Source organism: Ochotona princeps, chromosome 19, assembly GCF_030435755.1.
Source record: "Ochotona princeps isolate mOchPri1 chromosome 19, mOchPri1.hap1, whole genome shotgun sequence".
NCBI classification, from domain to species: domain Eukaryota; kingdom Metazoa; phylum Chordata; class Mammalia; order Lagomorpha; family Ochotonidae; genus Ochotona; species Ochotona princeps.
Genome location: NC_080850.1, coordinates 17,722,267 through 17,749,602, shown reverse-complemented (window position 1 = coordinate 17,749,602; position 27,336 = coordinate 17,722,267). Strand labels below are relative to the sequence as shown.

General features: G+C 50.3%; 2 protein-coding genes across 3 annotated transcripts in view; one reads left to right on the top strand and one right to left on the bottom strand.

Moving 5' to 3' along the window:
• Window positions 1-1,399: 1,399 nt before the first annotated feature.
• NIPAL4 (NIPA like domain containing 4) lies at window positions 1,400-14,196 on the top strand. The gene is made up of 6 exons (XM_004587496.3): window positions 1,400-1,526; window positions 4,236-4,475; window positions 8,676-8,732; window positions 9,875-9,965; window positions 12,732-12,892; window positions 13,361-14,196. The coding sequence occupies exons 1-6, from the start codon at window positions 1,490-1,492 to the stop codon at window positions 13,990-13,992; spliced, it is 1,218 nt and encodes a 405-aa protein (XP_004587553.1). The 5' UTR covers window positions 1,400-1,489; the 3' UTR covers window positions 13,993-14,196.
• A 4,636-nt stretch (window positions 14,197-18,832) lies between these two features.
• Window positions 18,833-27,336, bottom strand: part of ADAM19 (ADAM metallopeptidase domain 19) — an 85,724-nt gene continuing 77,220 nt past the window's right edge. For both annotated transcript variants that reach the window (XM_004587495.2, XM_058677370.1), the window contains 2 exons: window positions 22,853-23,005; window positions 18,833-22,208 (listed from right to left, as the gene is read on the bottom strand). In XM_004587495.2, coding sequence (XP_004587552.2) covers window positions 22,155-22,208; window positions 22,853-23,005 — 207 coding nt within the window. In that variant the 3' untranslated portion in view covers window positions 18,833-22,154. The remainder of the gene's footprint in view (window positions 22,209-22,852; window positions 23,006-27,336) is intronic.

The window sequence follows — 27,336 nt, the reverse complement described above, 5'->3', positions numbered from 1 at the left end:
ACATTGTGTGAGACCTAGGTGGGAGGCCACAGCAGGACAGTGGAGGGTGGTGGCTGGAATGACAGGTGTGTGTGTGTGGCGGCAAAGTCCACCTTAGCCCTGGCTATGCCCATTCCCTTGCCTCCCAGCTTTCTGCACACATGTTGCTAGTCCTATACAAGATATAACACTAAGGAACTCTGTTCTATTTTTTTATGACTCATCTATAAATCTAAAATTACAATAGTTTCTAAAATTACAATGTTCCTTCATCTGCAACACAGAGGGAATAAGGGAACCTATCTTACAAAGGTTTAAAAGAGAGTGTCAGGCGGGTGAGGTGGGTCCTGCTGTGAAGACCCACAGCTGACTGCTGTGACCAGCTACAGGAGGCAGGTATCCAGGGAGATCACTGCTCCCTTAGCCATCCAGTGCCCTCACTGCCTAGAGCGGAGTGTTTTGGTCTAAGACACTTCAGCCTGGCCAGAACAGGAGGAGTCTGACCCTGGTTCTGCCTCTTCACTGCCAGGATCCTGGGCAAGCTACTGGATCACTCGATGCCCCAGTTTCCTTTCTGTAAATCATGAAAGTATGCAGCTTGTGTTGTCATGAGAATTAATTAGCTGATTTTTTTTGGCACTTAAAGCTTTGCTTGGCCTGTGGCAAGCACCATGTGTATGTTTTCCTGGTCTAAGTTAGCATTTTTCCAACTTCACTGCTACCATAGGAATAAATGCAGTTTCTGCCATAACTGTGTATGGGTACATACATATATACAATTCAAGTAACTGGAAAACCATAGGTCTTTCGAGAATTGATCTTCTGCTCCCTGCAATAGTTTGTTATGTTATTGAGTAGGAGAGAATGAATAGTCAGGCTCATTTTGGTTGCTAATCACTCATTTCCTTCTTAAATTTACATAGGTCTCGACTTTGCTCACCTGACAATATATATTGAGCATTTATTATCCAAATATTATATACCTGTTTACTGTCAGTGCCAGATAGGGATTGGATCTTGAATATAAATGAATAAGGCAGGGAAGAGGGGAAAGAACAAACTAGGCTCCAGACCTCTTGGATTCCTAGCCCCTTCAGGCCCTGCAGCCAAGACTATCCCCTTCCAAGCATTCCCCCAGCTGCTGCTACCCCACATCAACTCTGTCTCTGGGGATGGAGCTGGGTGGCAGCCGGCGGCCCGGAGGCGGGGCCTCGGGACCCGCCCCCTGGCCTCCAGCCCCTGGCACAGGCGGTGACTGGGAGCCTAGGAGCCCGGCCAGGCCCGGCTGCATCCACACCCAGCGAGGGCATGCGCCCCCTCTGCGGGCGGCCTCAGCCTCTGGCCCTCAGCTCAAGTCACGGGGTGACTCCGCCCCAGGGACCCTCCGCCTCTGGGGCGCGCCCTTCTCCCTGCTCCTGGGTCAGGACCCTGGAGGCTTCCGACATCCGAGCGAGCCAATCCACGCCGTGACCAAGTCGCGGCCACCTGCTGGAAAGCCCTCTGGGGCCCCATGGAGCTGCGAGTTAGCAACGCCAGCTGCGAGAACGGTGCGTGTGACAGTGTGCGGGGAGGTGGGGATGCCCAGGCGCCGGCCTGTGAAACCCTCCCTTCCCTATCCTCTCCTTGCAGGATCCCATGCTGGGGAGAGGGTTCTGCTCTTGTCTTAGCTGGGACTTCACCTCTATCTTGGCTGCTGGGCTGATGGGCTAACTCAGAGAGGGTAAAAAGGAGTAAGGAGGAGGGAGGGGCTCTGTGGGTTTCTGGTCTTTTTAGCCTACAGAGGTACAATGACTTAAGATGCTTTTAAAATCTGTCCAGGTCTGGCTACGGCCCCACCCTCCTCTCCCACCTCCACACATATGCCTTAGAAAAAAGGGAGGGATAGAAACTCAAGAAAGGCGCAAAGACTCCTTCCTGGCTTTATGCTGAGTTTTACCATGAGGCACACAGGGGACCAGGTCCCTTCCTGGTGTTACTTCCTTGAGCCTTACAACAATTCTGGTGGAAAGGAGGGCATTGTGGCTTTACTGTCCCCACTCGGAAGATGTGGAAACTGAGGTTCTGCAAAGACTACTCTCATGCTACCAGCAGAACAGTGGGAAAGTGGGCTGGGAACCAGAGCTCCCGGATCCCAAGGTGTGGCCCTGCGCCGTGACACCTCACACGGCTCCACTTCCCTGCCCCTCCTTGCTGCTGCAGCCCGCGGAACAGGTCTGTTTCCCTGACTTCTCCCCTTCTCCGGGGAGCTCCTGAACCTGGACAGTTGATGTTGCTGCCTCTAGGAACTCGCCCAACAAGGCAGGCTGCTGGCAGCCTCACCTTGCTCTACAAGGAATGCTCTCTCTCCTCCCAGCATCTTTGGGAAGAGAAGACAGGAACCCCCTGGCTCGGCACTCAGCTTTTTCACATGAGCATCCTCCCCCTCAGGATTGGATTTCCTTTGGCCATCAGCCTTGTGCCTTTTCACCATCTGGATGAACGTGACTCAATGGCAGGTGCCAAGCTGGTGGGTGCTGCAGGGCTCTAACAGCAACAGCAAGCCCACAATAGGTTCTTTGGCTCCACCTGCCAGAGTTCCTTTCGGAGGGCAGGGGAGAGCAGTGGGAGTGGGCTGAGCTGGCTCTGTCCCATTTCCTGGCAGGATCTGCCTCACTTCCTGGACTCTCAGCTCTTGGGCAAGGAGGCCTGAGCTGGAGACCAAGAATGAGCAACATGGAACAAGTCTGACTGGGGACCGAGAGGGCTGCTTGCTTCATCTTCCTGCAGTTGTGACACACGTGTTAGGAAGAGAGGTCTCCCATAGCAGCAGATGCCTGTGCGCCCCTGGCAGCTTGCTGAGCCAGCGCAGCCCCCAGGTGTTTGTGTAACTCAGCTAGTCCTTTTCTCCTCAGGGACTCGGTTTCCCTGGCTTCCACCAGAGGGTTAGACTGACATTTTACCTAGGACTCCCTCCAGCTCCATGCCCCATGGTATTGTTCCATGGAAGAGATTGGCACTGCCCTATAATCTGTTCCTTCAGGTCCCCTCTACACAGTGGATGTGCCAAATCCAGAACTACCTGGCCTTGGACTTGGGGTCCCTCCAGGCACTGGTGGTGGTGGTGGTGGTGGGGTGTGTGTCTATGTGTGGCCTGGGCTTATATCCTTGGTTCTTGATCACATACAGCTGCTTGGAAAAGGCCTTCTGGCTCCAGAGGTCACCAACTCAAATACCTACAGACCCCAAGCCCACAAACATGGCTGAGGGGAACTGAATAAAGAGGCTGGGAAATTGGAGGTGACACATTTCACAAAAGGGGTAGTTGCCACAGAGCTTCAGCCAATTGCTGCTCTAAGAGACGTCCTGTGGGTGAACTAAGTAGATCTTCTGATTTTCAAGTGTAGCTCCAAATTGGAATTCTTTCCTGGGAACTCTATTTTGAAATGCTGTTAATGGATTCGTATTTTAAGAGAATTCTTAGGAAGCCAAATGAAACCCACTGCACCCCTTTGCTGGGAGGACTTTGAGCTCCTGGAGGCCCAAGGACCCAGAGGCTGAGAGGAGATCCTGGGAAGGGTAGGAGGTTGGCCTCAGGGAGGCCCAGGAGCTTGGGGAACATTCCCTGGAGTGTGGGGGGTCTGTCTGGCTTCTTGATCCTGAACTGGAGTCTGACATTCTTGTGTCTGTAGGCAAAGTACCTAGTCTTGTATTGCCTCTATTTCTCTTTCCATGAACTGAGTACTAAAGACAATGGTTTCGAGGAGGTTTGGTGCAGCAGGTGGGTAGCCACTGAGGAGACCTGTGTCCCATATGCAAGCACCTGGTTCAAGTCCTAGCTACTCTCTACACTTTTAGTCCAGATTCCCCACTAACGCTTCTCTGGGAGGCAGCGGATGATGGCTTCAGTACTGGGGTTCCTGCCAGCCAGGCAGGAGATCTGGAGCAAGTTCCTGGTTCCTGGCTCCTGACTCTGATCTGACCCAGGCTCAGGTACTACATGTTTAAAGAGTGACAGCAGAGGGAACATTTCTGTGTTTCTTTGCTGGCCTTTCCAATAAACTAAAAAGTTTAAAATAACTTAACAACACTCACAAGAACAAGATGAATGCCTGCCAATAAAATTCCCTGCCTCTACCCAGGGCATGTTAACTGTTGTTTCAAGAAGGGGCCCAGGGACAGCCTGGCGACAGCAGAAGCATAGGGTCTGCCAGAGGGGCCAACTGCAGCATTTGGGAAGCAGGCGAATGCCCTCTAAGTTCCTGTATTCTTCCACCCAGGCTCCTTCATCAACCTCTACTGCTCTTCCCATGAAGTCCTGTGCCAGATCGTCAGTGGCCTCAGCCCCGAGGTGCCCAGCAACGCCACCAGCAGCAGCTGGCGGGAGAGGTTCCGGCAGACCTATGGCTTTTACATTGGCCTGGGCCTGGCCTTCCTGTCCAGCTTCCTCATCGGCAGCAGTGTCATCCTCAAGAAGAAAGGCCTCCAGCGACTCGTGGCCACGGGGGCCACTCGGGCTGGTATGCTCCAGGGGAGATGGGGTGGGAGAAGGGAGGTGGGATTGGGCCCAGGGCAGCAGAGCCCTGGCCCAGCCTGTCCTCATGGAGGCCAGGGCTGTAGCAAGGCCATTGGTAAATACAAAGACTGTCACCCTTCTGGGCATCCCACTGTTGATACGACCCCTTCTCTTACAGACCCATATCTCCTGAGGCCACTGGGGCAATGACAGGGTAGCATCTCAGGACCAAGGCTCTAGCCTTCTAGGTCCAGTCCTGGTTTGGCTTCTTCCCAGCCATGACAACCCAAACAGGTCACAACTTCTCTGCCACACACCACACACATACCGTTCTAACCATGCAGTTGAATTCCTTTGTATGTCGTCATGGAATTCACTCGAAAACAAGATGTGTATCTATGAAGCAATTGTTGGGAACAGGAGTTGTGTGGAAAAGAATCCATTCATCATTTTTGCTGACTGGGGTTTGCCAGGTGTGATGTTAGACATAGAAGATTAAGTCAAGTGAGAGAGACAGGAGACCAGGGGGAAAGGAGCAGTACATCAGGGAAAATACAGAGTGCTAAAGGTAGATTTTGCAAGCACAATAAAGGCTTAGAGGTTAAGGGAAGTTTTTTGTTAATCACTATTTTTCATTGTAAAGGCAGATTTACAGAGAGAAGAGAAACAGAGAAAAAGATCCTCAATTCACTGATTCACTCCCCAGACAGCTGCAACAGCCAGATCGAACTGATCTGAAGCTAGGAGGCGGCCCCTCCAGATCTCACACCAGCGCAGGGTCTCAAGGCTTTGGATCATCCTCGACTACTTTCCCAGGCCACAAGCAGGGAGCTGGATGGGAAGTGGAGCAGCCAGGACACATGCCAGCACCTATATAGGGTGCTGGCGCTGAGGCAGAGGATTAGCCAACTGAGTCATCATGCTGGTCCCTAGAGGAGGTTTTGTTTAAGAAGTAATCTCTACAATGAAACCTAAATGCTTGGGACACGGGAAAGTAAAGGAGTGAAGAGTGTTCCAGGCAGGAAGAACAGCACTTGCAAAGGCACAGAGATGAATGAACATTACTGACGAAAAGGAATTGAAAGTAGTTTATGATGGTTAAACCACAGAGGGGTAAAAGATGAGCAGGGGCTGGTGCATGGAGGGTCTTATGAAGTGGGCTACAGGGTTTGAGTGCAGCTCATAGGTGACTAAGAGGTGGGCTAGGGGAGGGGAGATGCTCCAATTGAAGATGTGAAGAAACCCTTGGGTGTTACGTGAAGAATGGACTCAAAGTGGGGGAACCAATTAGGTGAGTAAGAGCCTAGAACTCTGGCCTGGATACAAGCCATGGATCCCAGGATGGCTTTTGAAGGAGGGCCTCACCTGTTCTATCCTGACTGGCTCTGTGGGGAGGAATATGGAAGGAGTCAAGGATGAGTCAGGTTTTGAACCTGAGCAATCAAGGACGTGATGGTGCTGTTTCCTGAGATAAAGAACGCAGAAGGAGGGGGGCAGGGTTATGGGATGGTGATGTGTATTCAAGTTTGGACATGCTCTGTTATATAGCTCTGTGGAACACTGCTTTGGAAGTAGGCTCTAGATCCCTAGTCTAGATCTTCAATTCCTGGTGATGAAATTTCTGGGTAAGAAAGGTGCCTTGGTTTCCTCTTAACATGGAGATGAGAATAGAGCCAGATTCAAGGACTGTTGACAAGACACGTAACACATTCAGGAAATGTTTGACAGAGGAGAAGCCATTGGGGTGAGAAGGTCCAGCCAGCAAGTACTGGAGCCCAGGTGCTCAAAACAGAGACCTGGGAGGTACAGGGAGGATGCTAGGAGCGACGGGCAATGTGCTTTCCTTCTGGACAAGTGTTCAGAAGATCATGGAGCTCTCAAATGGTCAGGAACACATTTGCATGGGCTTGGGGTCTAGGGGAGTGGGGAAGAGATAAGGGGAGCAGGGAAGTAGTGATAGCCATTCAGAAAATTTCCCTAGAATAATTTTTTTCCTCTAATATTATTTCAGTATCTTCCAAGATTTCAACCCTTAGAGTACAATGCTCTCAGAGAGTTTAGCATTCATGGGAGACTCTGACCCCTTGGGAAACATGAGGAAAGCAAAAATCCCTCTCCTTAGAAAAGTGGTCAACCACAAAAGCCACATACAGTTTTTGAATTTTCACAGCACTGTTTCAAACCCGTCCCTCACCACCACCACCATCCTCGTAGCCAATACGGCTGACTGTTGACTGTGTGCTGAACAGATCAGACATAAGTCCTGGCTTTATGAGCTTCCACTTAAGTGGAAAAAAATACAAGGTAATAGGCAGATCAACTTAAATTGTCAGTAAGTCCCAGGAAGAAGGGGAGCTGGAAGCTATTAAAAAGAACTCCATGGGCTCGGCGGCGTGGCCTAGCAGCTAAAGTCCTCGCCTTGAAAGCTCCGGGATCCCATATGGGCGCCGGTTCTAATCCCGGCAGCTCCACTTCCCATCCAGCTCCCTGCTTGTGGCCTGGGAAAGCAGTTGAGGACGGCCCAATGCATTGGGACCCTGCACCCACACGGGAGACCCGGAAGAGGTTCCAGGTTCCCGGCATCGGATCGGCGCGCACCGGCCTGTTGCAGCTCACTTGGGGAGTGAATCATGGGACGGAAGATCTTCCTCTCTGTCTCTCCTCCTCTGTGTATATCTGGCTGTAATAAAATGAATAAATCTTAAAAAAAAAAAAAAGAACTCCATGGGGAAGCAAGCATCTGAGGGGGAGAAATGCAGGCTGAGACCCACAGAGGTAGTCAGTCATTGGAGGTAGGCAGTCATTGGCTGAAGTATTCCAGAAAAAAGCAAAAGGCACAGGCAGACCTTGAGCTGAAAGGAGCCCACCACTTCTGTGGAACTAAGAAAGGGAGAGGCAGGAACAGCCCAACATTGTAGATGGCCTTGTTGAGGATTCTTTGTCCTAAAAGCAGTTAGAAGCTGTGGTCCAGATGTAAGCTGAGCAGGGGCATAATTCAGTTTGCACTGTTTAAAAAAAGATTTTATCATTATTCTTTCTTATTGGAAAGGCAGATATACAGAGAGGAGATACAGAGAGAAAGATCTTCCATCCACTGGTTCATTCCCCAATTGGCCACAATGGCTGAGCTGAGCTGAGCTGAGCTGACCCAATCTGAAGCCAGGAACTGGAAGCTTTTTCTGAGTCTCCCATGTGGATGCAGAGACCCACAAGACTTTGGGCTTTGTCAGGCCACAAGCAGAGAGTTGGAATGGAAGTGGAGCAGCCAAGATACAAACTGGTGCCCATATAGGATCCCAACAGATGCAAGGCAAGGATTTTAGCCACTAGGGTATTGCGCTGGGCACTCAGTTGCTGCAGGCGAAAAAGTTGAACCTGAGTAACCATAAATGCAGCTGTTGCCTCAGTCTGGACCAGAGTTGATGGTGCACTAGGGAAGGATGGTGTCAATGGGGTGGTCATATGCAAGGCGCTTTTGGAGACAGGAGTGGCAGGATGTATGGAACACAGGAGGAGTGGAGAGAGAAGAGTCATGTACAATTGCTTGATTTCTGGCTGAAGAAGCTGGGTATATGAAAGTGTCACTTACTGGGTTTCATTTAGTAGGTAGATGGGGAGCATCGGAAATCATGAGTTTTGGCACAGCAGGCGAGAGGATACTTGGATGCCCATATTCTGTATCATAGTACCCCAGTTTGACTCCCAATTTTGATCCCAGCTTCTTACTAATGCTCACTCTAGGTGAATGTATGTGATGGCCAAGTAATTAAGTCCCTGCCACCTGTGTGGGAGACCTGGCTTGAGTTCTCAGCTCCTGACTTCGGCTTGGCACAGCCTTCGCTATTCACTGGGAAGTAAGCCAGTGTATGGAAATCCCTCCCTTTCTCTGCCTTTAAAATTTATACACATAAACACACATTTATAATTTCCATGTAGGAAAGATGTTGAGATGCCTGGGAGAGCACCAAGAGGAGACGATGTGTGGACAGTTGGCTCTATGAGCAGGCATGAGCTCAGAAGGCAGGCCCATGCTCAGGGAACCCTCCATGAAAGGTGCTATTTAAAATTTCAGGAACGGGTGAACTCACACAGAAGATGGTGCAGAACCAAAAGCCACTGATGGATCTGGAGTCAAGGCTAACTCAGCAAAGGTACTTGAGAAGGTGCAGCCAGGTGCTAACTTTGTGTGCATTCCCTTCTGCAGTGGACGGAGGCTTTGGCTACCTGAAGGATACGATGTGGTGGGCTGGATTTCTCACCAGTAAGTGAATTCTTTACCCTATGAACAGTAGCCTGTGGGTGGAGGAGGGAGCATTTCTGCCTCTATTGTGCAAAGAATGGGGCTGAAACCGATTCCCAGGGAAAAACCTTGACAACTCTTGCAGGTAGAACCTCTTACCCTTTCAGTCACAAAATACCTGAATCCAGAGAAGTTTGTTCAGTGCTGCTTTCAGTCAAGCTTTCTCTGCTTCCCTTGAAATACAATAATAGTTATCACTGCCTACTGGCTGTGGACATCCACATGGTAGAAGCTAAGACTCTGAAGTTAGCTCCTCCATTCACAGGCAGTTTGTCCACATAGAACACAGCTGATATGTCACTGAAATTTGCCCAAATCTGCACACTCACACATTTTCCCCCTGCCCATCTCCGGTTATCAGACTAATTCTTTTAGGTGGAACTGAACTCTCCGATGATAGTCCCCTAAGTCAGGTGCCGATTCCTGCCTTAGCCAACCATACCTGTAGCAGACAACACCTGCTTCCTCAGATGACCCAGGTTCTTCTTTAGCAGCAGAGGGAGGGGAGAGATAGGGTCACAGGGATAAAAGGACAAAGTGGAGGCCAGGGGAGGAGGAGGAAATGGGGAAAGAAAATGCTTGCAGAAGTTTGCAACCTAACCACACAGATGGGGAACATAAGACCCTAGAGAATGGCTAGCTTTTCCGGATTGTCCAGAATTTCCCCAGAAGGAGGGCCCAAGGACCATGTGGTATTTAGAGAACCCAACTATGTAACCATTTCTTGATTTGATAATTAACATTTTCTAGAACTTCAAAAAAAACCACAAATATTGGCAGTCACTGTACTTAACTGTGCACAGACTAGAAATCTAAAGATCTGAAGATTTAAGCAGGCTTTCACCTACAAGCAGCACATGTGACCTTGGGCTCTGGGCCTCAGCTTTGCAATCTTTCAAATGAAAGGATTTGCACTGGATAGTCTGGGACTGACCTGCTCGGAGACTCTGGGGGAAGGGCACAAGGAGCAGGGCTGTGAGGAATGCTGGTCGGAGACTCACACTGATTAAACACAGCATGATACCACCTCGATCCAGAATTGTCTGAATTGGAGATGGTTCATTGGGATGGCACTAAGCGTCTTTTCTTCTTTCATTTCCTAGTGGCTGCTGGGGAAGTTGCTAACTTTGGAGCCTATGCGTTTGCACCTGCGACCGTTGTCACACCTCTGGGAGCACTGAGCGTCCTCATAAGGTTATTGTCAGCTCTCGAGCCACCTCGGACTCCTTTCTATTCCCAGTGTGCTGAGGCCTATAGTTGCAAGTGGGCCAACATGGTCATTGGCAGGCCTCAGAAGGAGGCAGGGTATTCTGCAGTGCTCTGGATCTGGCATGGTTTGCTGCCACTTAGGCCTGCATTTCCTCACTGCTGGCAAAGCCTGAACCAGTGGGAAGGGGCTCCCACTGTCTCCAGGCTGAATGGCTTGCACCAATATTTTGGTGCTTCCACGGCAGAAGTACTTGAGTTAGAAGCATGTGCTTTAGATGAACACTATCTGGCTTCTATGCTCTGTTATTTAGCATTTATGTTACTATGGCATGTCACTTAACCACTTTAAGCCTCAGTTTTCCCCATCTGCAAAATGGAAATGATACTACCTACCCAGGGACATTGCTTTGCAGACTAAATGAATAATGCACAGAAAGAACAAACTGGCAACAAAAACAGACACAGCTCTCATATCGAGGGCTTACTGTCTACTAAATACTCTCAATGTGTCTCAGGTACTAAGGCACTTAATCCTCACAGCAGTCTACCTGAGGCCAGACATCAAGCAACTTAGCCAACATGCCCAGGTTTCAACTGTCCAGGCCAGGATTCCAACCCAGGCAGTCGAATTCCAGTCTGAGTGCTTAACCCTTGTGCTATGTTGCTGCTCACGTAAGCACTCAATCCATGAATAATGGTTTTTTTTTTTTAAAAAGATTTATTATTATTGGAAAGCCGGATATACAGAGAGACAGAGAGGAAGATCTTCCATCCCATGATTCACTCCCCAAGTGAGCTGCAACGGGCCGGTGCGCACCGATCCGATGCCGGGAACCTGGAACCTCTTCCGGGTCTCCCACGCGGGTGCAGGGTCCCAATGCGTTGGACCATCCTCAACTGCTTTCCCAGGCCACAAGCAGAGAGCTGGATGGGAAGTGGAGCTGCCGGGATTAGAACCGGCGCCCATATGGGATCCCGGAGCTTTCAAGGCGAGGACTTTAGCCGCTAGGCCACGCCGCCGGGCCCGAATAGTGGTTTTTAAAAATAAAAATAGTATGCTTCCTCTGGCCCCCAGCCCTTACAGAGAGAGAAGGGGAAAGAGACAGAGATTCTCCTTCTGGAATAACCACCATAGCCAGAGCTGGGCTGGTCCAAAGCTGGAAGCCAAGAGCCTCTTCCAGGTCTCCCACATGGGTGCAGGGAACTAAGACCCTAGGCCGTCCTCCGCCGATTTCCCAGGCAATAAGCAGGGAGCTGGATGGGAAGTGAAGCAGCCAGGACTTGAACTGGCACTCATATGGGATGCTGGCATGGCAGGTGGAAGATTATCTCGAATAAGCCACTGCACCAGCCCCCCCGAAATGCCTTTTGAAGGAGAAGGAAGTTGTGAAGTTGTGCTTATTAGCCTAACCTTTGAACCCTAGTAAATTCTCCACTAACTACATATCTAGTACCATGATTTCCTGTTGTGTCTTATTCTCTTTAATGACAATTTTGCAACATTCCCATAGTCCAAAAAAAAAAAAAAAATCAAGTCATGACTCACACTGCATAATCGGCTGTGACTCTACCATGACTTATCTGATTCTAGACTCCCCACGCCTAGGGTGTTGGGAGCAGCATGGGACTCCTCCATGTGTGGGCCTGCCTGTGTGAATGCCACCAGATTCTCATGAATGAGAAACCTTTTTGGAAGATTAAGAGGAGAGATAGGAGATAGGAAGGAAGCTTAACATCCATCTTCACTCTCCTGACAGCTTGAGCCAGGACCACTGAAGAGTTCTGGGTTTCAGCACACCAACAGCTGTTCACCCTAAGCCACTACCACTGTTATAGACGCATGGGCCACAAGCATATCCAACCTGCCCGCCTTCCCTCCCTTCTTCCTTTACCTCCATTGGCTTACAAAGCAAGTGTGAGGACTGGGGAAACCACGTTGCCAACAAACAGCAAGAAAATTCTGGAGATATTTTCCCCAGCAAAATGAAGTCTCAGGAAAGTGACGAGAATTCTATTCAGCATCTAGGAAAATTCCTTAGCTTAATAATCAGATAGAACTTGAGTTCAGGCGTGGCTTCATCACTTCGCTGAGTCACTTCAACTTCTATGAGACCCAGTTTTGTCATATATAAAATGGAAATAGCACATTTTACTCTACTAATTGTAAAGTTCTTATTCCAAAACACGAACCTATGCCCAGAACATGGTAGCTATATCATCACTGTGATTTTTTTCTATCGACATGTATCAACGGAAAAAGGGATAGTTTTACTGTTTATGATCCAAGCCATAGAAACAGAATAAGGGGTACAAAGTTCCAGGAGGTATAATTTCAGTGAATAATCAGTAAACCCACATCAGATTCATTGGTTTGTGAAGGACTGAGCTCCCCCCCACACACAAGAGGCATACAAGCAAAGGCCAGATACTATGTGTCAGCTCAGAGGATGTATTCATTGGGTAGGAAGACCATCAGGAGCCTTCGAAGGGTTCGTCCAGTTAACTCCATTAGAGAATGTTCAGTTTTCACAACAACAAAAAGTTTCACTTGCACTTCCATTGTCCCAGCACACACTCAACCCTCCCCCAAATCAGCTTCGATTTCACTTGTTACCAGAGGGCCTAGAAAAGCTTCCACGCAAGAGCCCAGAGTTCCTGTTCATTCTCTGTGCATGCTTCTCAGGGGCCCCTTTTTCCTTGGGCCCCCGGGACAGGCCTGCCCTCATGCCTTTCTCCCATGATCATGTGCAGTGCCATCCTCTCCTCCTACTTCCTGGGAGAGCGTCTGAACCTGCTGGGGAAGCTGGGCTGTGTGATCTGCGTGGCAGGCAGCACAGTGATGGTGATCCACGCCCCTGAGGAGGAGAAGGTCACCACCATCATGGAGATGGCTTCCAAAATGAAAGACACAGGTACGTGCCTCACTCCTGGCAGGGGTAGGAAGTCACTGAGCGGTGGCCGCTGGGGCAAAGCCACAGGTTCTGACCACTTTGGGTGCTGTTCTTGGAAGAGAAGGCAAGCTGAACAAAGTGATGGGATAGGGCTTGTTAGAAAGCGAGGCTTCAGGGCTTCCTGGCCCGGTACATATGGAGACCATTTCATAAATGTTTGTGACATGCTAGGCTCTGTTCTAAGTGCTTTATGTGCATTATCTCCTTGAACCTCCTAACACATCCCTGTGAAGACAGCCCTGTGGTTGGTCATCTTTTACAAAAGAGGGAACTGTGGTTTTGGGGATTAATAGTTTCCCCAAATTAGCAGGCATGTAGCTGGGGCTGGAACCCACATTTGACCGCAGAGGAGCACCTCTCGCCCTGGCGCAGGGCTCTAGGTGCTATTTCCCTCCCCAGCTCAGACCTGTATTCCTTCCCCTCCTGAAGGCTTCATTGTGTTTGCTGTGCTCCTGCTGGTGTCCTGCCTCGTTCTCATCTTTGTCATCGCCCCACGTTATGGACAAAAGAATATCCTTATCTACATCATCATCTGCTCTGTGATCGGGGCCTTCTCCGTGGCTGCTGTCAAGGGGCTTGGCATCACCATCAGAAACTTCTTCCAGGGCTTGCCAGTGGTGCGGCACCCCCTGCCCTACATTCTCTCCCTCATCCTGGCACTTTCCCTAAGCACTCAGGTCAACTTCCTCAACAGGGCGCTGGATATCTTTAATACCTCCCTGGTGTTCCCCATCTACTACGTGTTCTTCACCACGGTGGTCGTCACCTCCTCTATCATCCTCTTTAAGGAATGGAACAGCATGTCTGCCGTGGACATCACGGGAACCCTGGCTGGCTTTGTCACCATCATCTTGGGAGTGTTTATGCTTCATGCTTTCAAAGACCTGGCCATCAGCTGGGCCAACTTGCCCCACATGCACAAAAACCCAACACCACCTACTCCTGCCCCAGAGCCCACTGCCGTTAGACTGGAAGACAAGAATGTCCTTGTGGACAACATAGAACTTTCCAGCACTCCATCCCCAGAGGAGAAGCCCAAAGTATTTATAATCCATTCTTAAAGCTTTGAATACAGAAGAGAGAATAAGCCGGATAGTACAACTTGATCCTTGGTTGTGAAACCACCTGGCTATTTTCAGCACAACTGTTACCGATAGGCTCTTTGCTGGGATGTTTGTTTTTACCTCAGCACTGTTTCCAGGATATTTTCCCTACCCAGAAAGTGGTGGTGGCACAACTTCCTGGAGACACAGTCTCAGTGACCAAATACCTGGTTTACGTTGGTGCCAGCAGGTCCTCTGGCCCTCCCTTCCCCTTCCTTCCCCTGGTGCCGCCTCTGTGTTATTTGGAAGACAGAATTTGACCCGTTGAATGTAGCACAGTCCAAGCACTTCCTGGAGATACTGGTCATCAGGAAATCTTTCTTACTAGTTCTCCAAGTCTCACTTCTCATTCCTTAGGCCATGAATGAAACAGAGCTGGCTTTCGGAGTCTCACACCAACTTGCTATGTGTCCCCACCCACAACTCCCAGAGCTACAGCCAATGGAAAATGTCCTATTGCTTTTGCCACTTCCTTTCCGGAGACAGACGCAAGACCTCAGCTGACCTTTCCACTGTGCAAGCCACCAAACGTCTCAGGGAGAAAGTTCCAGCAGCCCATGCCCTGAATGCTCCAGCCTTCCAAGCACTGCCTCAGACTCCCCTCCATGCTACTGAGCTGCCATGCTGCCCCTGCATCTCTAAGCAGTCAGTCACCGGATCGGGCAAGCAGCAGTATTTGAAACCAAAATTAAACAGCAGTGACAAGAGGTACCTCCCAGCCACACTCTGCAGCTCCAACCCAGCGCTTCACTTTGCCTTACATTGAAAAAGGGAAACAGCAGGTTCCCTGCTCTTAAGAACCACCTGGCTATCAAGCTAGAAATTAACAGTATGCACTTCCCTTTTCCTCAAAGTGATGTAAAATATGAGATAGGGAGACTGTGTGGGACAATGTCACCCACTGAGGATTTGCAAACAGGCTTGAGCTCTCTGGAAATCGGGGCTAACTACTGCGTTCTCTCTGCCGCCCAAGCAGGCTCCCAGGTGAAGAGAATTCTGGGATGGTTCCCAGGCTGTAGCCCTTCACACTTGGTCAGTACGATCAGTTTTCAAATCTCAATGATCAGTGGAGGCACAGGTGTGGCCCGAGGTATTTTCTGGCTATCAACCAGATTACCAGGTGGTCCCCAGCTCCGCCGATGTACTGTCCACACTTGAAAGCAGCATACCATGACAACTCCAGTGCCACTTGTTACAGGCACTACCTTTGGTCCTCTCATTTAGCCAGAGTTATCCACAGCACAAGAGTATTTGGAGACATGTGAAATTTATATACACCCTCCCTTTTCCAGTGCAACCACAGGGGCATGGGGGGTGGTACTAGTGCCATTCAAAAGGGAAGTTGGGGACTTGGGGAAGAGGGAACACTTGAGCCTCACTTCCACACTGCTGCAGAGCCTCCCATGGCTAACTCCCTACCCATGCCCTGCACTTAAACTCCATGGGCTGAGTGTAGTCAAGCCAGGCCCAACTCTGCTGCCTTGGAACTGCAAGAGGCTCAGCCCATCAACAAACTGGCTTTCTCCACTCCCGACCTCAGCTCTCCAGTTTTTAATGAATGTGGATTTCTGTCTGTAACTAAAATCAATGCAACATGTTGGCTCTTGGGAACAGCAGTAGACTGAGGGCCCCCAAAAGTGTAAATTGCAAGGTCAAGAATAAATCCTTGCTATTTGTGCCCTGACCTTCCAATTAGCCACCTTTCATTTGGTCACTGAATCCAGGACAAGCTACTTACAAGGAAAGGAAGTTTGCTTTGACTCACGGTTTTGGAGGTGCAACATCCAAGATGAGGCGGGTTTTGTTGCTTGAGAGGTCTGCTAAGAGCGGTGGGTGGCAGCGACATGGCCCGTATAGACAACTAGAAACCAAAAAGCCGAGTGAGCAGCAAGGGAGGGGGCCTAACACTCAGGCTTTTAGAATCAACCCCTCCACGTGCATTCCCTTGCTGGAGCAGCCCCGCCCCGTGACCTCAGGCCCTCCCACTAGGCCCACCTGGCTAATCTGCACCAGCTTGGTGCCATCACCCCAGGCCTCAGGAGCTATACCTTATTCAAAAACACCAACCTTCCTTGCACAGAGAGCAATTCAACGTGTTCTTCTGGTGCCAGGAGACCAATACTGAAGGAGGGTCTCTTACAGTTACACCCTCACTCGAGTGGGAAAGGTTAGTTTTGCACTAAAGGCTGTTGAAGTAACTAATTCAGAACACCTGAGCGCTTACCAGCACAGGCACGGTGGATTCACTCTAATTCTCTCCCACCTCCCAAGACAGATAGGCAAACCCTGTTTTTTGCTTTTTTTTTTTTTAATAGAGAAAGGTCACACATCCAGGAAGGCTCACATTTGGTATCTAATACTGAGCTCATAGTCCTAGCCCCTAGGCACAGTGTGTTTCTACAAAGCACTAGACTTATCCCTGATTGCATTCGCTGATGCTGCTTTGGTCATTTGTTTTCCAGTGATCTCTGTTGTTTCCCATCTGTATTTGAGTTCCGTAGGAGTTGATCTTGATTTATTATTTTTCTGAGTGCTCAATATACAGTTAGCACTAAAGAAATCTACTGAATGAATGAACACGACCTAAGCATTCTTCCCTGCATAACCTCTCCTAGGGACATGCTTTCAACACAAAGCAGTCCTAATGCAAATTTATAACCACAAGAGGCTGGAAAAATACAGTCAGATGCCAATGACCCTTTTGCAGAGTTTTAGGAAGATTAAATGAGCCAACTCACATTAAAAAAAAAAAGAGCATGCAGTGCTTGACATGTTAAGTGCTTAACAAATGTTACTTCCTATCATTGTTGTTATTCTATTGCTCTTAGAGAAATCCAAAATTCATGAGAGGGTGAAGGTAGGAAATCTTTTATGGTTACCTAGTTCCTCCCTGTACCTGCCTAGCAAATTACAAGAGATCTTGGGTAATTCTCTCCTTACCAAAAAGGGTGGACAAACAGAATGTTTCCACTGTCCTCCAGCCCAATAGCATAGGATGGGAAGAAGTGTTATCACAAGGGCTGACACTCTGAGCTAATCTGTCACCTGCAGGGCTGGCATTCCATTTCAGAGCATTGCTTGAAGTCCTGGGTGCTCCTCTTCCAATCCAGCTCCCTGCTAATGAGCCTGGGAAAGCACCAGAGGTTGGCCCACATGTTTGGGCCCCAGAACCCAAGGGGGAGACCCAGACAGAGCTCCTGACTGCTGCCTTCAACCTGGCCCTCATCATGGGGCTCACTGGATAAATGAACCAGCAAATGGAAGCTCTTTCTTTCTCCCTTTCTAGCACTTTCCATTTTCAAATAAATATATCTTAAAGAGATTTATGTATTTATTTGGCAGATAAAGTCAGAGAAAGCAGAGACAGAGAGCAAGTTTTTTCCATCTGCTTGTTTGTATCCTAAATGGTTGCAGCTGCCAGGGCTTGCCAAAGTAGTTAGGAGTTCCCTCCAGGTCTCCTGCATGAGTAACAGGGGCCTGAGCACTTGATCTATCCTTCACGGTCTTCCCAGGAATGAGTATGGAGCTGGATTAGAAGCAAAGGAGCCGGGACAAGAGCCAGTGCCCAGATGGGATTGCAGTTGCAACCGGGAACTTAACCTGCTAGCCTCAAATAAATAAAAATCCACAGTAGAGAATCCAAGGATTATTTAGCTATTTAACTTTTTAAAGACCTACATTGTAATCACAGTAGGTAAGCTGTCTACAGTCCTTTGGAGTTCTTGGGTTAGAATCCCACTTCCACTTCTCAGTCATCTTCCTACTAATGTGTACCAAGAGCCAGCAGATGATGGCTCAAGTAGTTGGGCCCTTTACTGCTGACATCCAGGGAGACCTGGCTGGTGTTCTGGGTTCCTGGCTTCCTTGGCCCAGTTCCAACTCTTTTGTGGACATTTGGGGAATGAACCAGTGGATGCAGGATAGTGTCCTCTAAGTCACACTGCATTTTAAATAAAATAAACACAAAAACAAAATCATAGCACCAACAAAAAAGCAGCATCAACAACCTGTGTCCAGAGAAAAACAGCCCCCTCTACTGGCCACTGAGGAAACCCAGAGCTTTGCTATGACGAGTTCTTCCATAACAGGCTTGCAGACTGGACTAACGGGCATCACAGGAGTGGTATTCGGGGTGTCCCCTTGTTCTGGACCCTTTCCAGGCTGAACAATGGGACATTACAGCAGTAATAGTGCAGGTATTTGGCCTAGCAATGAAGCTGCTGGTGGGACGTTCACACCCACATGTACCTGGCTTTGAGTCCAGGGTGATGGCTCAAGCACCTTAGTTCCTGCCACATACATGAGAGACCTGGAATGAGTTCCGAGCTTCTGCCTCGTGGGTACCTGGGCAGTGAGCTAGCAGATGAGAGCTGAGTTCCATCTGTATCTCTCAAATCAGTAAGTAATCTTTTTTTTATTATTACTATTATTGGAAAGTCAGCTATACAGAGAAGAGGAGAGAGACAGAGAGGAAGATCTTCCGTCCGTTGATTCACTCCTCAAGTGCCCATGACAGCCAGAGCTGAGCCGATCCGAAGCCAGGAGCCATGAACTTCTTCTGGGACTCCCGTGAGGGTGCAGGGTCCCAAGGCTTTGAGCTGTCTTCAACTGCTTTCCCAGGCCACAAGCAGGGAGCTGGATGGGAAGTGGGGCTGCCAGAATACAAACCGGCACCCATATGGGATCCCGGCATGTGCAAGGCAAGGACTTCAGCTGCTAGGCTACTGCGCCAGGCCCAATAAGTAATCTTTTAACAACACAGAGACACATATGTTCACAGAAAGAGCTGCCAAGCAGATAACATTCCAAATGACAAACAAACAATTTTAATTAAATACAAACAAGGAAAAAAAAAGGCACCATGGCCCATTCAAGTATTTTGCATAGATGTACAAATATTGTAAACAATTAATAGGTGGACAAGAGAGAAGAGGATCTGTTTTCTGTGAACAATCTCCCAAATAAAAAGAAAATTCACATTGCCCTGGATCCCAGATACACAGATACACACAGCAGAGGGCATGAGTGGATACGCGGAGGGGAGCTCCGGGCGCCCTGGGCTCGGGTTTCGCAGAGCCTCACCTTAGCAGGTCTCCCAGGCACAAGGGCGCCTTTCCACTTAGCATTCCCCAGGCTAGCTGTTATATACGCATTTGACTACTGACCTTCAAACTGGGCTCCAACTTTAGAAATGCAAGTCCTTCATACCCTCTGTCAAAGGAGAATTAGGTCATGGCAAGAGACGAGAAGGGGGCTGCTGCAGGAGAGGGAACAGGCTGCTGTCGTACAGAGAATACTCTAGCCAGAAAGAACCTCTCTGGCCAAGCAGGTAACTACACCTTTGATCCCGAAGCCTTGGCCGGCCCTCATTGACGGGGCGGAAGGGGTACTACCTCCCTGGTGATGTACATGTCAGAGCCAGCTCCAGGGCCCCCAAGGAAAAAAACATCTCCAGGGTTGTAAAACTGGCAGGAAACTAGTGTAGCCTTTAAGAAGATGTACACACATCTTCAACTGGGCCAAAACACTAGTTAACTCAGACCCGATCTTCCCTTGTCCCTACCAGACCCTGGGTTCTGGCCGTCCCTGAGCTGGCTCCCGCACCCCCTTCCCCTCCCTAGCCCCTAGCACACACCCCTTCCTGGGCTTCACACTCCCTCCCCAAAGGCACAGTCTTCATTGTGCGCAGTTGCCTCCTGCCTGCCTGGGCTGTGAGGCAGCTGCGCCTTGCAGGTGGGTGGGTCTGAAGTGTCCTTCCCATGGCAACAGTCTCAGACCCCTTGCGAGAATCCTGGAGAAAGAAGTCTCTCCTGAGTGTAGGGTTTTGTTGTTGTTGTTGCTGTTTGTTTGTATTTGCCACCTCAAAGCAGCAAACTGGGCATGGGAAGGGGAGAGGGTGTGTGAAGGTGGACCCTCCTTTAGGGCAGCCTTTCCAGCCTGCTGAGCAGATCCAGGACTGACATGGGAACCCGAACCAGCTGCCTACTGTGTTTGCCATCTTCCAGTTCACAGTATGGTTTTCAGGGATGGAGGTGGAACTAACATACTGAAGACAAAACAAAACAGAGAACCTCTTTCTGGTTGGTTCTGCCAGACATGGCCCTCAGGTGGAAAAGGCTCCTGTAGTCGCATCAGGACCACCCACCACCTCCTGGTGTGATGGTGAAGGCTTGGAGCCATTGCAGACTCTAGCGCACACTTTCTCCCATTTGTTTCCGGTAGGGGGTATCTTCACCTTTACTTTCTTGGGGCCCAACATGGAGAGGCAGGGTGTGCTTGGCATGGCACGTTGACCTAGAGGACTGTGTCCTGACTTAATGTAGCACAGGGAGGGCAAGGACATGTAGGTGGGGGCCCAGGAGGGCCGGGCCAGGGAGACCTGCTGTGAGCATCACAGCCACCCTGAGCCAAGAGCAGCTCGTTTTCCTGAGAGTGTCCCACTCACCCACCTTGGTCCCCAGGTGGACCACACTCTTTCTCTCACTTGTCTACAAACTCTTGATCAAGCACCTACTGTGCACTGAGAACTATCAAGGATGCCCCAGGTGGTGAGTAGGAAGTCAAAAGTCCAGTCTCCCTCCTTCAGGAGGTTAGCAAGAGCAAACACCTGCTCAGTGGAGGAGGTGAGAGGACAGGTTCCTCCATAGATCATCCTGCACCTCTGACAACCTCTTGGTTGCTTACTGGCAGTTGTCCTGTCCAACAGAGCACCACATGGCCCTTCTTTCCTGGCTCCAGGGAGGACATAAGCCCCAGGGAGTGGAATTCCTCCCCCTGCTCAGAGTTCCTTCTCAGGGTCAGGAACGACAGGGGCCAGAAGGACAGAACGAAAGGAAGTGGAGAGTGACAAATCTGTTTGGGAGGGAGAGCAGAGTCCTGGCTTAAACTCTGCTCCAGGGGTCCTGGACAGCTACCTTAATTGGACACAGGCCTACGCTCCATTCAGAAACAACTGGTCTACCTTAAGCCCATGAGCAGATGCCAGGGAAAGGCTGGCTCACTTTTATCTGCTTTGCTCATGGCTGGGGTTCCTAGGGTGTCTGCTTCCTGTACTACACTTGCTGCCATCCCAGAGGACCTCAATCACTTTAGGCCAAGAAAGAAGGAGGAGGAACCTTGCCCTGATGAGGTCATAAAACACAAGGAAAAATAAAGATATAACCCCCACGGCCATGACCCAAGTCCACACTGGTCAACACTTGAGATCCAGTGCAGGAAATCCAGTGGCCGCAGGTCACAAGCACCTGGACCCCAGAAAGTCAGGGCTGCTGAGGGTGCGCTCAACAAAGCACCATGCATTGGGAGGTAAAAGGGCAAGGGGGAAACAAAGAGACAAAAGCCTGGGACACTGGGAAAGTGCAGACTAGAGGGCCAACCAGGACTTGTCCAGAGTTGAGAGTCAAAACCTTTGGCATCACAGCTCAGGGGAGGCCCCAGCCTGGTGATCCCCCCCTGCTGTCTACATGGCCTGCAAATAGTACCTATATGAGTTGGACTGACCCGTGTGAACAAGGGGATATGGGACATGGGGAGGGGGGCCCAGACTGGGGGAGTTGGGGACGGGACTTAGTTTGTCACATGAAGCCATAGCCAGGAGCTCTCATCTCAACCAAGCCCTGGGCAGGCCATAGCAATGGCTGGTTCTACCCTCCCTTGACTCCTCAGAGCTAGAAGGGACAGGTAAGTGCCCAGCCTCTGCATGGCCCAGGACCTCTGAGGGCCACAAAAGCAATGGAAAGCTCTCATGCGTATCTGCCACCCTGGGCCCTGGGTGCATGGCATCTCCCAGATCAGCCTGTCTCCCTGGCTCGCTCAGGCAGCTGGAGTCACCTCCAGTGGCAAAGGTGGGCTGGGAGGGCCAGGGGGAGGTGGCCCGGGCTGTCCTCGTGCAGCGCACAGAACAACACTTAGCAGAAATTGGGCAGTGGTTGCTCTGGGCCTCTGAGGAAGCTGAGGAGGCACTGACTCAAGGAGGAGACTTCCGAAGATGTGATTCTGGTAGGTGGCAGGAAGAGGAGCCCAGAGGTGGCCACACGCACTCCTTCTGGATTCTTCTATGGCCATGGATCCTGGGTGGTGTCCAGAGTCTTCAAGGAAAGGAACCCAACCTTCAGACAGACCTAGATTTTGGAACTAGTCATCCCCCCAGCCCACTGTGATCTGTATTCCGGCAACTGTGGAAAGAAAGAGGAGGCGAGAGAAAGACATCAAATCTGTGCTGACCAATGGGACCAAGTGGAGCTGTCCTCTGGCTTAGACCAGCTCAGAGGGTGGACAGACTATCTGCTTGGGGGTCCCTGTCTCAAGCTGACCAGTTGCCCCGTAAGGCTGCAGCACAGAGCTCCCAACACCTCAGGCAACACGTGGCTGCCAGCCAACTTCCACACTGGGAACCCAATTGTCCCAATGGCAGTCACTGAGACAAGGTTAGAGGAGGGGCCACTTGTGTGCAGCCGGCCCAGACCAGCAGTTTGCATAAACTGTCTAGATCTGCTGGCAACCTTTTGGGGCGGTCCCTGCTGCTGAGCATTTACACATCAGGAAATGGAGACTTGAGAAGGGTCTTGAGGGTATTGGCTCGAAGCCACCACCATTCCAACTGCCAGCCTTGCCTTTCTGTGACGTGCAGGTACCCAGGCACGGAGCTAAGGGACAGCCTAGAGGCCCCAGGAAATGCCAAGTTTCCCCCATGACTTTACTTCGGCAAGTTCAGCCTTGATAAGAAAAGCATGACTTTGTTTACTTTCTTAACAACACTCTTGTACCCTGAGGACCCCAGGTACCCGCTATTTGACTTTCAGGGTTTCTGTGGACTCACCTTAGGGACAGGTGCTATCAGAGGCCGGGCCTGCTGAGAATCAGCTGCAAAGGATGGTGGTATGGAGATCGCCCCTGGCCGCGGGAGGGACTTGCGGCCAGGCACAGGGTTCGCTGGGAGCGCCTTCTGGGGAGGCCGAGGCCTGGAGAAATCCTGGAAGGGAAACAACATTTCTCACTTGCAGGTCAGAGGTGCTGCCTGGAAAAGGGGCACTCTTGACATCTTATGCATCAGAATCAGATGAATGGAGGCAGGCAGGTAGGGTCCCACTGTAGAAAGGAACTGTGTGTACATGTGTATACATGTACATGTGTTTATATACTTAGGAACTAGTCTTTAGGGAGAACAAGTTGGCAATATCTTTTCAAATTGGAAATGATCATTCTCTGAGCTAATACTTCCACTTCCAGTCAATTCTTTTCCTTGTTAGAGAACTATTTGCACAGGTGCCCAAAAATGACAGCAAAGAAACTATACATAACTAAAATTTCCATCAACAGGAAAATAACTGACATCATATAGTGATACATGATATAGCAGTTAAAAAGAAAGAAATAGGCTGGCTGACTGGAGAAATGTGCAAGATTCCTTACTAAATGAAAAAAAAAAGTCCTTCCCCACTGTAAACATAAACCAACAGAGAGAAATCATAAAGGCTGTAGATCAAAGTTGTAACAGAAGCTAAACTGAAGCAAGGTGAAGGATTTCCTCATCCTTGGAGTGGGGAGATTGACAACACTTCGGAACTGTCAAAACCATTTAAGCAGAACCCTTGGAGCATGCTCCACATCGGGCACCCTGGGTTGATATCGGGTGGCCGTTCCCCATCCCTGGTAGTACCAGGGAAGTTGGGAGGCTGGTTATGGCTACTCCTTTTATTTCCTCCGTTCCCCCACATATAGGAAGAAGAAGAAAGAAAAATTAGGAAACAATGATCACATCACTTTCCCATAACCCTCAATCCTTTCCGCTCTGACCAACTATGTAAACATCAAATACAAAAATTTTTTTAGTATTTTAAAACTATTTATTTTAAAGGAAGAATGAAACAGAGGGAAAGTCAGCGGGAGAGAACACTCATCTCCTGGTTGACTCGCCAAATGCCGACTAGTGTATGTGGGAAGGCAGCAGAGGATGGCTCGAGATCTTGAACTTCTGCCACAATATGGGAGGACCTCTATGGAGCTCCTTTCTCCTGGCTTCGTCTGGTCCAGTCCCAGCTGTTGCAGGCATTTGAGGACAAAGCAGTGGATGAAAGATCTATCTCTTTCTTGTTCTCATGGAAAATCTGTGTGTGTTTGTCTTCTCTGTCACTCAATAGGCAAGCACACACAGAGAAGATGAGAATGACTTAGAGAGCTGAGATTTTGCATAGGAAGCTTCACCTGCTCAGAAGGCCAAGAACAGAAACTGAAGCTCAGAGAACAGTGCTGTGCAAACAGATGTGATCCAAAAGCCACATCCTTCAACCTCGGCCTTTTCTGAAAGACAAGATATCCCTGGTTCCTCAGCCCCGGACAGCTGCCAAAATGCAGTGGCTGCTGGAGGCCAGGAGAGAGCGCTCTCGGGGAAGCACCAGCTGAGGGCAGATGTCAGGTTGCACTCCGGAAATGTTGTGCAAAATGAGCCCCTGGGGAGCTGTTATCCAGCCAAGAGTCTTATCAGTGTGCCAGCGCTGGGTCTCCAGGACAGCTATCTGCCATGGCCACCTCAGCTAGCACCCTCCCTGGCTCCCCCTCAGCTGCACCCAACCTTGTTTCTTAGAAGCAGAAATAGTCCCTGAACCACCCTCGCTCACAGCTCCTTTTTGGAGGGTAGGGGCAAGAGAGAGGCTGCACCAGCAACATCCCAGGATGTCCTCTCTGCAAGGCCCTGCTGGCCCTGGGTCCTCAGGTCCTGTCTACCGTCCCTCTGCCCATTTCTCAGGGCTCCCCTCCATCACTCTGCCCTCATGTGCTCTGGCTACTATCATCTCTTCAGAACAATGCTGAGGCCTTCTAAACGGCCCATCTATTTGCCACAAGAGTCTGTCTTTTCATCAAGTATCATATCTTACTGAAATTTATGTGAAAAGGTGAATAAGTCCATCAAGTTTCAACCTGATGAATTCCCGCAAAGTGAAGATGCTGTGAAATCCCACCAGGTCAAGCATCAGGAGCTTAACAGCCCCAGAGGCATCGGAGACCCTTGTGGGACCACATCCCTCTGCTGCCTAAAGGCAGCCCAGAGAATGAGCCTCGTCCTTGACAAATATCCCTTTACCGCCACTACTGTCCCCTTCCCACCGCACCAGGCCCAGGCCTTAGCATAGGGCTTTGTGGCCTGGGCACAGGTGCCCCCGACCCTGCTCTGGCTCTCCAACATCACCTCACAGCTTTGTGGGCCCCAGGCACACAGACACTTGGGTTCCTTCAGGCTTCAGCAATCTCTCCCATCACAGAGCCTCCAGGCCGGGTTCCTGAGCCTGGAGGAATCTTTTCTTCCTTCATGTTTTGACGCAATTGCCACTTCTTTAGGGACACCTTCCAGATGTCCCCACTCCCACCCCTTGCCCCAATTACTTTTTCTGAGTCCCCAAGCTACTCCCTCCCAGCACATGGCACCTGTTGTAACTCAGGTTCTGAGTCACTTCTCCAACACAAAGTGTGGTTTGCACAGAGTAGAAGCTCACACGTGTGTGGGAAGGGCAGAAGAGGTTCCATGGCCTCCCCTGCTTCCTCCTAGGGTGGTCCACTGGCTGGGAGGTCAGGCTGCAGGCTCTGGGTGGTAAGTACCACCCAGGGCAGGAGGGGGTCTCACTCTGCTGGGTGATACCCAAGTTCAAGACCTGGCTCCTCCTCTTACAAGCTGTGGGCCTCAGCTACCTTGGTGATAAGTGCGGGCAGCAATGACACACTGCTTGGAATGGGTTCGGAGAACAGAGAGGCTGCTCTGTTCTTGACCCTGTAGCGTTGCCTTGCGGCAGCAGCTACTCACTGCCTGCCTTGCAAAACAGCCTTGTCTGGTCCCCCAAGGCTCAGGGAAGCTGTGATGGCTTGGGATAGGGGTGGGGCCACCTAGCACTGCCTTGGCGCACCCTTGCCAGCAGCAGCTGGGACAGTGGGAACAAGGCAGCAGATGATGCCCCGTGCTGTGGGTTCCTGCTGTCCCTAACACGTCACGCAGGTACTCACATCTTGGGTGGCACTGGCTCTGTGTTCTCAGAACAAGCCCCCCCGTGTGGGTTTGGGGAACAATGGTCTTAGTACACTGCTCCCCTCCATGTGTTTGTTCTTCTTCGGCATATTTGTTCTCCTACCCCCCACCCATCCTGATATAGTGCCTCTCTTCTCTCTTCCACCCACTCTCTCTCATCTAGAGCAGAACTGTGCACCTCCCCCTATGAAAACAAATTCTTATGCTGAAGCCTTAATCCTCGGCACCTCAGAATGTGACCATATTTAGAGATGAGGTCTTCAGAGGGGTGACTGAGTTAAAGAGGAGGCCAGGAGCACGGGCCCTGATCCAGTCTGGAGGAAACTGGGACACACACCGAGGCATGAGTGATACATGAGGACAGGGAGCAGAGCAGCTCAGGACACAGCCAGAGCCAAGGACCTCAGGAGGAATCCTGCTGGCACCTTGACCTTGGACTTAAAGCCTCCAGGAGTGTTTGTTGAAGCCCCCTGGGCTGTGGCATTCAGTTGATGGCTGCCTACCATATTAACACACCCTGCATCCTTGTCTCTCGCCCCTCCTCCTGCCTGTTGCTTTCTGCCTTCCTCCCACATTCTCCTCTCTCTCCTCCACCTCCCTTTTGGCATGGATTTTCCCATCCTTTCCCATTCTCACACAAGAAAAATGGGAACAAAGCAGTTTCACAGCATGGAGCCAGAAGTGATCCTTTCAGCGTGGCCAAACTCTCACACCACCCCGTTATGGACCCTCCAAAGCTTGCAGTCAACCCTCTGGTTGTAGAATAAGGCAGCCTGGGCCCTGTACGGCCCTCTGGACCACAACCAGAAGAGCAGTCTTGCTTGATGGGTCACAGCCAAAACCACAAGATGGTTCCAGAAGGCAGCATGCCTAGCTACCACCCCGGAAACACCTGTATCTGCACTGCACTGGGGGAGCTTCTGCCACAGGGCAGGGCTGGGGCCTTCAGAGCATTAAACGTTGCTTCTTAGGGGGTTCTGACCCTACTCTCACTCCCCACAGGCCTCTGCTTCTTAAGCTGCCCTGGATAAGGAAGGCATAAGAGCACCCTCTCATTATGACTTTCTGAAGGGTGGGAGATAGCAATGGGTACCACTTCATGAAATAAGTTCTGTGAGAAAGGACAATGGCATTGAACTAAGACTTGCACGGTGGAACAGAGAGAGCATTTGTACAAGGACATGTGCATCTGAGTAGGTGTGAGGACAAACATAAGCCGGCCCCACAAAGGCAGGGGAATGCACAGGGCAGAACAGAAATATCTGCGAAAACCTAATGGTAGACAAGGG